This window comes from Orycteropus afer, unplaced genomic scaffold (assembly GCF_000298275.1).
Source record: "Orycteropus afer afer isolate SDZICR_OR568_19922 unplaced genomic scaffold, OryAfe1.0 scaffold00078, whole genome shotgun sequence".
Taxonomy (NCBI): domain Eukaryota; kingdom Metazoa; phylum Chordata; class Mammalia; order Tubulidentata; family Orycteropodidae; genus Orycteropus; species Orycteropus afer.
In genome coordinates this window covers 8,456,006-8,469,923 of record NW_006921665.1, presented here as the reverse complement: position 1 = coordinate 8,469,923, position 13,918 = coordinate 8,456,006, and the positions used below count along the sequence as shown (strand labels likewise).

Genomic DNA, 13,918 nt, shown 5'->3' with positions numbered 1-13,918 from the left:
GGCCGGCGGCGGCCTGCGAGGGAAGTTTCCTACCGGCCTGGGTGAGCGGTGTGCCCCGCGAGCGGCTCCGCGACTTCCAGCATCACAAACGCGTGGGCAACTACCTCATCGGCAGCAGGAAGCTGGGCGAGGGCTCCTTCGCCAAGGTGCGCGAGGGGCTGCACGTGTTGACCGGAGAGAAGGTGAGCCACCTGGGCGCCAGTCCCTGGCCGGGAGATTTGAGGATCGGGTGGGAGGGGACAGTCAGGGTACTTGCTGAGACCGCTGCGCCCGGAGTCGGTGCACCAACCTCCCCTCCGCCCCTTTTCTGCCTGGCTTTTCAATCGGGTTAGAAGAAAGGTAGAGCCAAGTGCACTTAGGCCTTTCTCAATGGGCGATCTGGGGTCAGCTTCCCAGTTTACCCGTGAAGCCCCCCGCTAAGCCTTTTTGCTCCTCGATGGGCGCCTCCTGGCGGCCACCAGCGCGGGGGTTGGGGGGCTGTGCTCTCCCAACCCGTTGGGACTGGGGATCAATGTAGGCGCAAGGGCTGGAGGATGTGAGCCTTAATGTTGTGGGGCGAGGGGATCGGACAAACTAACATTTGCGGAAGCATAGAGTCTGACCCCTCTCCAGGATCCAGGGGAGAGGAGGTGAGGCACAGCAGGACCCAGGGACATACCTTCTGCCTGTGGGCCAGGGGATGGGGGAGAAGCCAAGCACTTCTCTAGCTTGCAGCAGGGCAAGTTCTTCGTGCTTTAGAGGAGGGTTTTCACATCTTCCCTCACAAACTCACTCCTTCACCGTCAGCCCCTCAACATGTACCCCTCTATCCACCCACCCTTGCCTCTCCTGCATCCCTCTATCACCCGCTCCTCCACCCCAACCATTCTCACCGCCCTTCTTGCATCCCCTCTGCCATCCCTTATTCTTTACCCCTCGATCCCCCCAACTCCTGCAACCCCTGCATGGGGGCTGCAGTAAAGAACAGTGCTTCTGGCAGGTTACCCACTGATACTTTCAGATTTCAGAGGTTCGGTAATACCTAGAAGAGAGCAAAACAAAGGAAAACTCCAGACACCTGGAGGGGCACCCTCTCCAGCCTAGAGGTTGAAGGGTTAAAAATTAACCCTTGCCAGAGAGGCACAGGTAGAGCGAAGGTGTAATTTAGTTCTGTGAGAAGTAATCCAAGGCATGGTGACTTAATTTGGAGGAGAACACTGGGGGCTGGGTCACACGCCAGGCTGGGAAACACCCCAAGTTGTGGTCATTTCAGAATCAAGGCTCCTCCCAGGAAGGGGGATGCTCAGCATTAGTGAGCGACTAGCTCCTGCAAGGCAGGGGCTCAGGAGCTCAGGATTTCCTAACTGAGCAAGTAGCCCAAGAGCAAAACTCTTCCATCCTGTGACCTGTGATCCTTTGGGGCTCCTCAGCCTGTGAGTCCCTGGGAATGCTGGAGTATGGAACCTTTGGTTACAGGGCTCAGATACTCTGCTTGCAGTCTCCAGCCTCACCCTACCTGTTTCATTCCCCTTGCCTCCCCACTTTGTCTTGAAGCCCCATGCATTTGAGTGTAAGTCTCAAGCACCCTTTTAATATGTCCTCTATTCCAGGAGCTGCTCAGAGTGGGTCTCTCCTTTGTTTTAGGTAAGCAGGATTAGAGTAGTTAAAAAAGTGCCTCTTGCCTGAATTTTCACGCAAAAAGGGAGTGTTCAGCATGAACTCACTGAACTGAGAAACTCTTAAAAGAAGAAAAAAAACTCCAAACCTTGTTCTAGTCCAAAGGAACACTTTACTTTTTGATTCATAGTAGAACACATCTCACGTCCGTTCAGGGTGTGCAGATGCCACGAGGCCACAGTTTACTAGCTAATTACATGAGTTCACTTTTTGAGTCCCTGTATAAATTCTATTGGCAAGGGTAGTAGAAGTTTGTTTTCATTTGAAACATATAGGACCCAGACTGGTCATATATATTTCCTCTCTAAATGTAGCAGAAAGAGATGCAGCTTTATGCTGACAGCATAATGGCAAAGATTACAAATGAATTCATTTTGCCGCCCGGGCTACATAGCTTCTCCTGGCTCCTCTCCACTTTCTCTTGTGTTATGCCTCTAGTTTCTCTCCAGTGCATTTTTGCTCCATAACATAAGACTGTTGGCCTTGGCTGAACTGCCTACGGATGTTCTCAGTGCTCAGCCCCTACCCCTTGTGTGCTGGGTCTGGAACTTTGTGCCGGGCCAGGAGTCCCTGGATGGTGCATATGGTTAATACGGTTTCTACTAATAAAAGGTTGGTGGTTTGAGTCCACTGAGAGACGCCTTGGAAAAAAGGCCTAATGGTCTACTTCCTAGGAGCTCTGGTGGTGCTGTGGTAAGGCATTGGGCTACTAACCAAAAGGTGGCAGTTTGAACCAAACAAATGCTCTACTGGAGAAAGATGAGGCAGTCAGCTTCTGTAAAGATTTACAGCCTTGGAAACACTATGGGGGTCACTCTGAGTTGGAATTGACTCGATGGTAGTGGGTGGGTAGGTGGGTCTACTTCCGTCAATGAAAATCAACCTCTGAAAATCCTGTGGAGCACAGTTGTACTCTGATACACATTGGGTCAGCATCAGTTGGAATTGACTTAATGGCAACTGGTTTGGTGCTGAGCCCACTGGGCTCACTAGAATGCAGGATTAGTAATATCCAGATGGAGTCCAAATGAGGGGCCCAGCATCCCTGTGCTCAGACCCCTTTCTCTCCCATCTTGTCTTTCTTAAATGATGACAACTCACATCAACAGTGGGAGGCGATATTAATTGGATGTGCAATTCTTTCACTGGACCAGTTGATTTGACCTAATTAAGGATGGTGGTTCTCAAGGTAGAGGAGGGTGTGGGAGAAAATCTCCTTGGTTTTTCTGATCTGTAGTCTGTAGGTGATGCAAATGGTTAACACGTTCATCTGCTAACAGAAAAGTTGGAGGTTCGAGTCCACTCAGAGGTACCTTGGAAGAAAGGCCAGATGATCTACTTCCAGGAAATAAGCCATTGTAAACCCTATGGAGCACAGTTCTATTATGATACACATGGGGTCACCATGAGTCGGATTGGAGGGAAACTTTTTTCCCCCCTCTTATCTGCTCTTTTCCAGCCATGAGAATCTGTGAGAATCAGGGCTCAAGGTACACAGCAAGTATCATGAGACATTTGGGTTTTAGCTCACTCAATTGCTGGCTTTAAAAAACAATGGGTGTCATTCATAGCACTTATCTCCCAAATCCAACAACTTTAATGCTTAAATAATAGATTTGGATTTTAGCAGTTTGTAGAGATTAAAATTATTATTATTTTTTTTGTGTGTGTGCATGCTTCTCTGCTTGGGAAAGAAGGATCTCTTGAGTTAATGAGTCCCGTCTCCACCCATCCTTGCTTTCAGTTTGGATATTGCCTTCCCAAGGCCAAAACAAAGGTCAAGTCAACCCCAGGTTAATCACAACCTTACATTCTTTTTAAAAGGTGAGCTATTAAGAGAACTTTGGGGCCTGGGGAAGGGTTACTCCCTGGAGCACATTCTTATGGTACTAGGGGAGACCTTGTCAAGTAAAGACCTTTGGGAAGGGATTCATCAAGCCTCAGTGTCCCCAGCTGTGGGAGATGTGAGTGACCCAGGAAGGCCTCAATCCCCCAGTATTTCCTCCTTTCTTGGGGGATATGCTTTTTGGATAACCAAAAAACCAAACTAGTTGCTGTTGTCAAGTTAATCCTGACTCATGGTGCATAAAACTAAAAACAAAAACAAACAAACATAAAACACTGCTGTCAAGTCGATTCCAACTCAGTGATGCTACAGCACAAAGTAAAACTGCCACATAGGATTTCCAAGGCTGTAGATCTTTACAAAAGTAGACTGGCACATCTTCCTCCTGTGGAGTAGCTGGTTGTTTCGAACCACCGAGCTTGGCAATGTGCAGCTGAATGCTTTAACCACTGCTATCATGACTTCTCATGGCACACAGCAGGCTGTTATTACATTTTTAAAAAATTGGTAAAATATATTTGAAGAAAGCTTGGTGTAAAGGAAAGCTTAAGTACATCTTAGGTATAGAGCTGATTGGTAGGCAGAATGTGTTACAGACAAAGCTGCCAAAAGGAAATTCCATTGATACAACTATTACCTTTTGTGATTAAGCCATTCTAGGATGCAAAGTTGGGTACATACAATGATTGGTTAAGATGTTTAAATATCTTGTTCTAACCCTTGGTGAAAAAATAAACCCTGTTTATCACTTTCATTGGTGCTATTTTTGGGCTAAAAATAAGGGTTTCCTGCTTAGTAAGTTGCCAGTAATCATGCTTTGAGTGCGACGATGCCAGATACCTGGAGTGAAGGAGTTACTAAAAATATAATTTACTATGTTGTGAAGTGCAGGAAATATGACTAATTTTACAGGTGGCCTTTCGGCAGGTCTGTTTTTAGAAAATATTTCTGAAACAAACAGGTGCTAAAGCGTCTATTTTCAAGTGTTAGAAATTCAGAGGTAACAGCTCCGAGGAACAAGACATGCTCAGAAAACTGGAAATCCCTATTACTCCTCAGCAGGGACTTCTTGGCAGGAAGGAGGCGTTTGGCAAAAGCACCTGCTCTGAGTGTGACAAGGCAGTGCCTATAATTTCTGAGATTACACGTCTCAGTGGCAGGCACATTCTTTTTGAACTTCCTGCCCTGCCTCACCTTTTTGAAGTACTTGTGAATGATGGAAATTGGCACGTAGGCCTTGAATCTTAGTGCTCATTGAGACTCAGGTCCCATGGACTTCAAAGAGTGCTTTGAGTCAGCACAACAGTTCAGAAGCGTGCCCACAAAGAGGAGTACAACCCTAAATTTTCTCTGCAGGTGTTGAATCACAGGCACAGGGCTTGGTTTCTATACATACAGACTCTGATTCATGGCTATGAGACTCCAGAATTCTGCTCACTGATAAGTGTTCTAGGACAGCGGTCTAGTCATCGATCCCATTTGGTGTGGGGAGTGGCAGCCACGTCCACCTGCAGACGTGGGCAGGCACGAGTTGCCCTCTGTGGGAAGGTGGTTTGGTCAAGAAGTATCATTGCCCCTGCTATGTACAGCCCATTCTTGATTATTCATGGTAACGGAGAGGTCTGTTATCTTGGCTAATTGAAACTCATAGATAATCTCCAAGCTTTATTTTCACTAACCCTTGAAACTTCTTCTCTACTCAGCCTAGGCTCCGGTCACTTCTAAGTGTTGACCTGAATTGAATTTCACACTCTCTGATGGGGGTGCTGCTGCCAGTTAAAATGACCAGAAGAAAGAGGTAAAACACAGGTCTAGGGATTACCAGAGGTGGTCGATACCTTTGCAAACTTGAGAGAGCCATTTCCCCTCCCTTAAGGTTGGTGCTTTGAACCTACCCAGAGGTGCCTCTGAAGAAAGACCCGGTGATTTGCTTCTGCAAAATCAGCCATTGAAAATCCTATGGACCATGAAGACCTCAGCCTTCATGACCTCAAGATCAGGAGAACTAGATGGTGCCCTGCTACCAATGCCAACCATTTGGAAAGGGATAAAAATTGGATCCTGGTTAGAGTGGGAGGAAAAATGTAGAACAACATTCAAAAGCACACAAAAATGACCAGAATTTCTGGTCAGGAGACTGGTGGAACTCCCGAGACTCTGGCCCTGGGTTAATCTTTGGGCCTAGAAATGGACTCACTTTTGTGGATTGGCTCTCAGCCCAACAGTAGAAAGACCTACATGCAGAACACCTTCCCCAGGGAGATGCACCCACCAGCTCTAGGGAGATGCACCCCTTAGATCAACCAGCCATGAGACATCAGGGGCAGCATTCACATAGAAGGAAAGCTGGACAGACAGGAATGCATAGATAAGAGGGGCACAAGGAGGGGGTAGTCACAGGGAGGAGAGTTTTTTATGGTTGGGGATTGTAGTCAGGGCCATGAAACCAAATAGCTATGAACTGTTGAATGTAAAACAAATCTGCTTTGTAAGTTTGCACCCAAAGCCCAATTAAAAAAAAAGAAAAAGAAAACCCTAGGGAGCACAGTCCTACTCTGACACCCATGGGGTTGCCATGCATCAGAATCAACTCAACAGCAACTGTTTGGTTTGGTGTTTTGGTGCTTAATTCAGAGCCAGTTGTGTTCTCCTGGGGAGAGATCCAGCCTCTCCCACCCCCAATCACTCTTGAGTTGTAGGAAAAAGTTTTTGGAAAAATTGTGAGAAATTGGATTGTCAACTAGAGTAAAATTTTTGGTCCATACAGGAGCTAATCTGCTAAACCAAGCTGGTTAGGGATAGATGGGCAAAAAGACTACTTGAGTCAGAGCATCTCTTAATGTCCTTTTTTTTTTTTTTTTTTTTAACTCTCACTGTTGTAGTTGGGTGTCATTGAGTTGAGTTTTGACTTATAGGGACCCCATGTGACATAGTAGAACTGTCCTATAGGGTTTCCTAGGTTGTAATCTTTACAGAAGGAGATCACCAAGTCTTTCTCCCGCAAAGCTCCTGGGTGAGTTTGAACTGGCAACCTTTCATTTAGCAGCCAAGCACTTAACTGTTGTGCACCAGGGCTCCTTTCTTCCTTCATGAGCTATGCAGTTTCTAATTACTGGATTCTTTTAAAATTTTAAAGGCGCTCTGGTGGTGCAGTGGTTAAGGCATTTGGCTGCTAACCCAAAGGTTCGTGGTTTAAACTCATCAACCACTCCAGAAGAAAGATGGGGCAATCTGCTTCCGTAAAGATTTATAGCCTTGGAAACACAATGGTGGAATCGACTTGATGGCAGTGAGTTTGGTTTTAATTTTTAATCATTTTTTGTGTTTTAAGATTCCTTTGGTTAAGTGTAGCAGGGAGTACAAACTCATGGTTAAAATACACTGGTTTCAGGAGGGTAGGTAATGAGAGCTAATTCACCTGTGCTCCTCAGTCACCTGGTTGCTCTCCCTGCAGAAGCAATTCCTGCTTTCTAGTTTCTTGTGTATCCTTCCAGAGACACTCTATATGCATACAAGCATATATACATATTTGTAAATGAATAGTTATAGACTGAAATATTTTTATACTGTACATGCTGTTCAGTGTCTTGCTTTTTTTCACTTAGCAATATGTCTTGAATATCTTTCCATATAACTTTTAGAGAGTTGCTTCATTCTTTTAAATTATCGTATAGGATCTCATTGTATGGAGGTGCCATATTTATATAACCATTCCTTATTGATGGACATATGGGCTATGTACAATTTTTTGTTATTCATAGCAGAGTTGAAGTAAAAATCCTTGCCCATTTGACATTTTGTAAATGTTTCAAATATATATGAGGGATAAATTCTTACTCTTAGGCTAAATAGTATGCTTATTGTACTGTTAATAAATATGAGTTGTTCCAGTTCATACTCATGATGGAGGTGCTTGCTTTTCTACATCTTTGCCAACATAAAGTATTTTCAAAATTTTTCATCTTTGCCAACCTAGTAGATTAAACATGATGGTTTGTTTTATTTACAAGTGATTTCATATGTCCAAGAACAATTTGCACTTCATCTTTGTCTTTTATTATTGAATTATAAGAGCATTTTATGTATTAAGGAAATTGTTATGTTGTCAGATGCTGTCAAGTTGATTCAGACTCACAGCTACCCTGTGTCACAGAGTAGAACTGCCCCATTGAGTTTCCTAGGGTAATCTTAATGGGAACAGATTACCAGGTCTTTCTCCTGCAGAACCATTGGATGGGTACAAACTGCCAACCTTTCGGTTAACAGACAATTGCTTAACCATTTGCGCTACCAGGGCTCTGTATTTAGAAAATTAGCTCTCTTTTGGTAATACATTTTGCAGACCCCCTCCACGTTTTTCATTTATTCTTAGTTTTTATTTATGGTGGTTCTTGGCTATTTGCAGAGCTCCTTTCCCTGGGTTCTGCTGGCCATAGGTGAACTTGGGGGAGTCATGAACCTTTACAAAATTTATACATATAATCATTTATCTGGGGTTCATGGCACTTGTCAGATCCTAAAAGGAGTCATTTACCCATAAAATGTTAAGAACCATTGCTTTGTGGCCCATCCCTGTCAGCTCTGATGACTGGAAGCTTATAGATTACTAGGTTGAGGGTTTGTTCTGTTTGTTAGCACCTGTGCTAACTGGGTTAAAGTTGCAGATTTACACTTAGTCTTGGCAGGTTGCTTCCCCCACCTTGCCATGTGTGGGGCACAGGCAGAGGCATGATCAGAGGGCTTTCACTGGCTCATTTTCTGTCACTGTGAGTTGGAATTGACTTGACAGCAACAGGTTTTCTTCTCAGTCTGTTTTAGTCTAGAAGCTCCACTGAAAGCTGTTCAGTGTCATAGCAACACATAAGCCTCCACTGACAGATGGGTGTGGCTGCACTTGAGGTGCATTGTCCAGGAATTGAACCTGATCTGCATAAACTCACTGTCATTGAGTTGGTTCCAACTCATAGTGAACCCCACTGGGTTTTGAAAACTATAAAACTTTATGGAAGTACATTGTCTCATCTTCCTTCCATGGAGCAGTTGGTGGATTTGAACCACTGAACTTCTGATTAGCAGCCAAATGTCTTACCTGTTATGCACCAGAGCTCCTTGATCTCCTGCATGGGAGGTGAGAATTGTACCACTGAACCACTATTGCTTCTTTAAGGAGCAATAGCTGCCACTTTGACTTAAAATGCATCAAGTCAGGAGGCCCAGTATATTCACAAAAACCAAAATAACCAAACTCACTGCCATCGAGTTGATTTTGACTCACAGCGACCCCCACTGGTTTTCTGAAGTGGTAAGTCTTTTTTTTTTTTTTAAATTTAAATTTTTATTGTGATTTGGGTGAAAGTTTACAGAGAAAACCACACAGCAGTTCATATACATTTTGTCTCATGATTTGACTGCAATTTCCCATAATGTAACAGCTCCCCTCCCACTTCTTCCCCATAGTTACCTCTTCCCTGTGTCCTTTCCTTTCCATGCACTCGTGCCCCCTCCCAGCTGCCTCCCTGTACATATACTGCCGCTCTGTTCTCCCTTGATTGATTGCTCCAAGGAGTGTATCTACCTGATATAAATGTTCATCCTTGTCTATTATTTGGCTGGAAGCCACAGGAGTGAGTTCAATTCCAGACCTGAAGGGCAGCTAGAGATCATAGTCTCAGGGATTTCCCCAGGCTCTATCAGACCAGCAAACTTGGTGTTTTTTTTTTTTTCAATGATTTTGAGTTTTGTTCCACGTTTTTCTCCCATTCTATCCAGGATCTCCTATACAGATCCTCCTCTGAGTAGTTGACAGTGATAGCTGGGCACCATCTGGTTCTTCTGTCCTCATGATCATATAGATTGAGGATTGCATGGTCTACCAGTCCCTTGGACTAATTGTTTCCATGCATCCTTGTTTCTCCCCATTCCTCTCTGCTCTGGATGAGGAGAGACCCATCGTTGAATCTAGATGGCCATTTGCAAGCTTTTAAGATCCTAGTTGCTACTCACCAAAGTAGGATATAAACCAAAAAAACCAAACTCACTGCTGTCAAGTCAGATCTGAGGCACAGCAACCCTTCCTTGGGTTTCCAAGGGAGTATCACTATGGAAATAGATTGCCCAGTCTTCCTTCCAAGGAGTGGCTGGTAGTTTGAACTGCCAGCCTTCTAGTTAGCAGTCAAATGCCTTAGGCACTACCCCACCAGAGCTCCCAAAGTAGTATATGGAACAATATTTTTGTGTAGTATGCTATGCCAATGAGCTTGATGTCCCCTGTGACCATGGTCTTGAGCCTAAAGGTCCAACTACTCACTCCCTCTGGGTAGCTGGCTGTGGCCAAGAAGTCACCACAACCTTGTCCCTTGTCAGCTCTACTATATACCTGGCCATTCTTACAGAACATACAATTACGCTTGTAGAAACATCATCTGGCGAGATGGTATATCTATATGGAAGTAGATTACCCCATCTTCTTTCTGTGGAGCAGCTGGTGGGTTTGAACCAATAATCTTCTGGTTAGCAGTCTAGTGCCTTAGGCACTGTGCCACCACAGCTCCTTAGTATATGCACAGGTGTAAAAAATGTGCCTCAGGACCCTCTGGGGTATTCTGTCCACCTCAGAAGCTGTCTTGGGAGCAGCACTAAGAGAGTGTACAACTGAGCCCTGATGTTTGCAGTCAGTTTGACCTTGCTGTGTTTTGCTGGGTCCCTGATAACCCTTTCCAAAATATCCCTGTCATTCTCTGTCCCTAAACGTCTTGTCCTTCCTCAAATTGCTCCTTACCACCTAATCTCATGCTATGTATTTGTATGTTGATTTTTTTGTCTCCCCACTAGTCTATAAGCCCCGCAATAAAGAGACCATAATCTTATTTTATTTATTGTTGTAAAAATATATATAGCATAACATTCACCACTTCAGCATTTTTACATACATAACTCAGTCAGTAACATTTATTATACGAATCATGTTGTGCAACTATCATCAGTGTCTGTTGCCAAAGTTTTCTTCACCAGATACTTGTTGTTAGGTGCTGTTGAATTGGCTCTGACTCATAGCGACCCTGTGTACAACAGAACGAAACACTGCCTGGCCCTGTGCCAGCCTCACAAGCCTTGCTGTAATGGAGCCCATCATTGCAGCCACTGTGTCAATCCATCTCATTGATGGTCTTCTTTTTCACTGACTCAGGTACTTGTTATTTCCTAAACAGTGATTCCTCCTTTTTCCCTTCCTCTCAACGTTTCTAACCGCCTGTGCCTCATAATCTCTTAGTAATGGCTCTATCCAGTGCCTAAAATAGTGCCTGGCACTAATCTGGTGCTCACTGAATATTTTTTGAAAGAATCAGTGAATGCTTTGAGTGCCCCTGGACATAAGGAAGGACAACCTTCCAGGTGACAGTGTGCAAATTGTCAGGATACGGTTCTAAAACTGCTATCTCTTCCTCTCACTGCTTGCTGGTGCTGGGTATACATGTGTGAGTGATGTCTAGAATGAATAGGATATCCAACTGACAAGGTTTGGAAAATCCTAGCCCTGGAGCAACTGTGCCTCTTGCAGGGATTTGTTAGGGAAATCAAATAGGTGTCAGAGTGACAGGTGACCATGCACAACCAGAAGAGTATTTTGCAGTGTCGTGGGACTCTTAATGGACCTTCAGCTCTTTCCTAAGAAAATACATCAACACTGGAACAGATGGGAGAAGTTGCTATTTGCAAACATACTTTTTATTTATTTATTTATTTATTTTGAGGGAGGACGTTTCCCATGGAGATATATGAAGGTTTGGATTATGTCTGTTTTACTGTAAATTTTATCACCCTTTGAAGCCAGATTCTTGCCAAAGCTTTTTGCAATCCTGCTTGCTTCTCTTGTGCATTTTCTGGGCCATTTGAGTAATTCAGATCTCTTTCCTTGTATTACCACTGCCATTTTTATCCTGTGATTGTGTTCTTGTTTTCCACTCCACCCATGACTTTTTGGCAAACTGACAGGTCATCTTTCTGCCTTGGTTTAGACTCTTTTGTCCTATGAAGCTCCTGTCTTGATCACTATCTGTTTTGGTTACCTAGTGCTGGGCTCTAGGAGCTGGGTGAAAGTGCCTTGACCTTGGGCTTCAGCTTTGCCTCTTGCTCCCAGACCACTGAAACTAGAGGCATCTCTTCACTCAAACATTTGCTACCTGCTGAAGCTGACAAATCCAAGAGAGACAAGTGAAAAGGCACAGCCCCGATATTACCAAACCACACAGCAGTCCATTGATTCAAGTCCATTAAATGTCCCAAGATCGGCAGAGCACGGCAGGCTATTGAATGAAGACTCAGCTGCATGGAGGGTTCTAGTGTGCCAAAAAGCTAGAGACCATCCTTAAAGTTGCTTCTTATATGCTGGAAGCAGGCCATATCCCTAAAGCAGGTACTCAGCCACTCTAGTAGATTCCACTATGGAGTTAATTACCAATCTTATCATGGGGAATAACTACATCCAGCTGCTCTGCCACTCATCCAGTCTTAGCTAAGTTGACACATACCCTTAGCTACCACACTGTCTGTGCTTTGTATAGCACACCTGAGAGTTGACACTCCCCTACAGAGCCTGGGCTGAGAGACTGAGGAAGAGAAGATGAGGAGTCTTGTTATCTCTGTTTAGGGATGAGGTGGAATCACTAAGGATGTAGATTGCCCAGTCTTCCTTCCGAGGAGTGGCTGGTGGATTTGAATTGCCAGCCTCCTGGTTAGCAGTCAAATGCCTTAGGCACCATGCCACCAGAGCTCCTGTTTAGGGATGATAGGATGAAATGTAGACTCCAACAATTCCTTGGTCTACTTGAGGTAGAACAGAGATTTTGTGACCTCTTGAATATGAATATACCATTGACTGCCAAAAGAATGAATAAATCAGTCTTAAAAGAAATACAACCAGTATACTCCTTAAAACAGGAGTAGAGAGACTCCAGCTCCCTTACTCTGACATATCAGCAGGAAAGTCCAATTGCTTAGAACAGGACATTATGTTTTGTAAAGTAGGTGGTCAGCAAAAATGTGGGAAACTCTCAGTGAGATGAATTGACACAATAGCTGTAACAATGGACTCAAACATACCCACAGTCATGAAGATGACACAGGGCCAGGCAGTCTTTCTTTCTGTTATACATAAGGTATCCGCAAGTCAGAGACTTAACAGCAATTAACAACAGTAACATAGGAAAGAAATAAAGCATGTATTAATTGCTTCGACCACAAGGATATAACACTGATGATAATAATAATAAGAAATACTTATAGGTCTCTTAACCATCTGCTGGCTATGTCCTGGATGCTTTGTTGCATAATACAATTTGTGCCTTATTATAGCCTTTTGTGGCAGGCAGCAGCAAATCTACCAAAATAGCGCCTATGGCAATTAGTTTTAAATTGCTGAATGATGTCCTACAGCTGGCTATGAAAACTACAAAGGCCAATAGAAACTTCTCATTGGCGCCCCCTTTCAAGTGCTGGCAGGGCATGTGCCATACCTGCCTTACCTTCGATATGCCTCTGGTGGCAGGTACCCTTGTACCCATTTTGCAGATTAGGGCTACCAGCCATGGGATCCTTCCAATTTTAGTAACGTAAGTCAAGTATCCTGAGAATCCCCTGAGGTAATGGCAAAACCAGATTCATTCAAGAAAGTATTTCATCAGAGTTTGAAATCCTAGTGAGGATCTTGAAGTAAAATTATTAAACCAAAGCTAAATGCCCTAGGCATTATTAGCTGTGGTGCTAGTTTGCCATCTTCTACTGGTTTGCTATCAGATGAAGAGCTTGCCCCAGAATGCAAATCAGCTATATCACTAGGCACACTATTTAGTTCACAGAGATATATAAAACCGAACCTGTTGCTGTTGAATCAGTTCAAAGTCGTGTGTCACAGACAATAGAACTGTTCTGTAGGTTTTTCTGGGCAGTGTTTCGTTCTGTTGTACATATGTCACTATGAGTCAGAACCAACTTGATGGCACCTAACAACAACAGTCTTCATGGAAGCAGATTGCCAAGTCTTTCACCCACAGCACTGCTAGGTGGATTATAGTCACCAGCCTTTAGGTTAGAAGCCAGTCACAAACTACTTGTGCCACCCAAGGATTATATAAATATATGTATACACACACATATACATAGTATGTAGTATAAATTATATAATATTATGTCTTTGAGTGGGCTAGGGGTTTATGTACTTGTCTGCTAAGCAAAAGGTTGGAGGTTCAAGGCTATCTAGAGATGCCTTGGAAGAAAGGCTTAGCAATCTACTTCTTTTTTTTTTAAATTAGGATTTGGGTGAAGATTACAGAGTAAATTCACTTTTCATACAGCAGTTCACATATACTTTGTCTCATGTCATTGACCAAAATTTACAATGCAGCAGCTCCCCTCCCACTT

At 44.0% G+C, this 13,918-nt stretch overlaps 1 protein-coding gene across 1 annotated transcript in view; it reads left to right on the top strand.

Annotated features, from left to right (window-relative positions):
- Positions 1-2: 2 nt before the first annotated feature.
- The window catches only part of HUNK (hormonally up-regulated Neu-associated kinase), a gene marked incomplete at its 5' end in the record, with an annotated part of 174,560 nt that continues 160,644 nt past the window's right edge, over positions 3-13,918 (top strand). The window contains one exon of the mRNA XM_007941311.1: positions 3-182. Coding sequence (XP_007939502.1) covers positions 3-182 — 180 coding nt within the window. The remainder of the gene's footprint in view (positions 183-13,918) is intronic.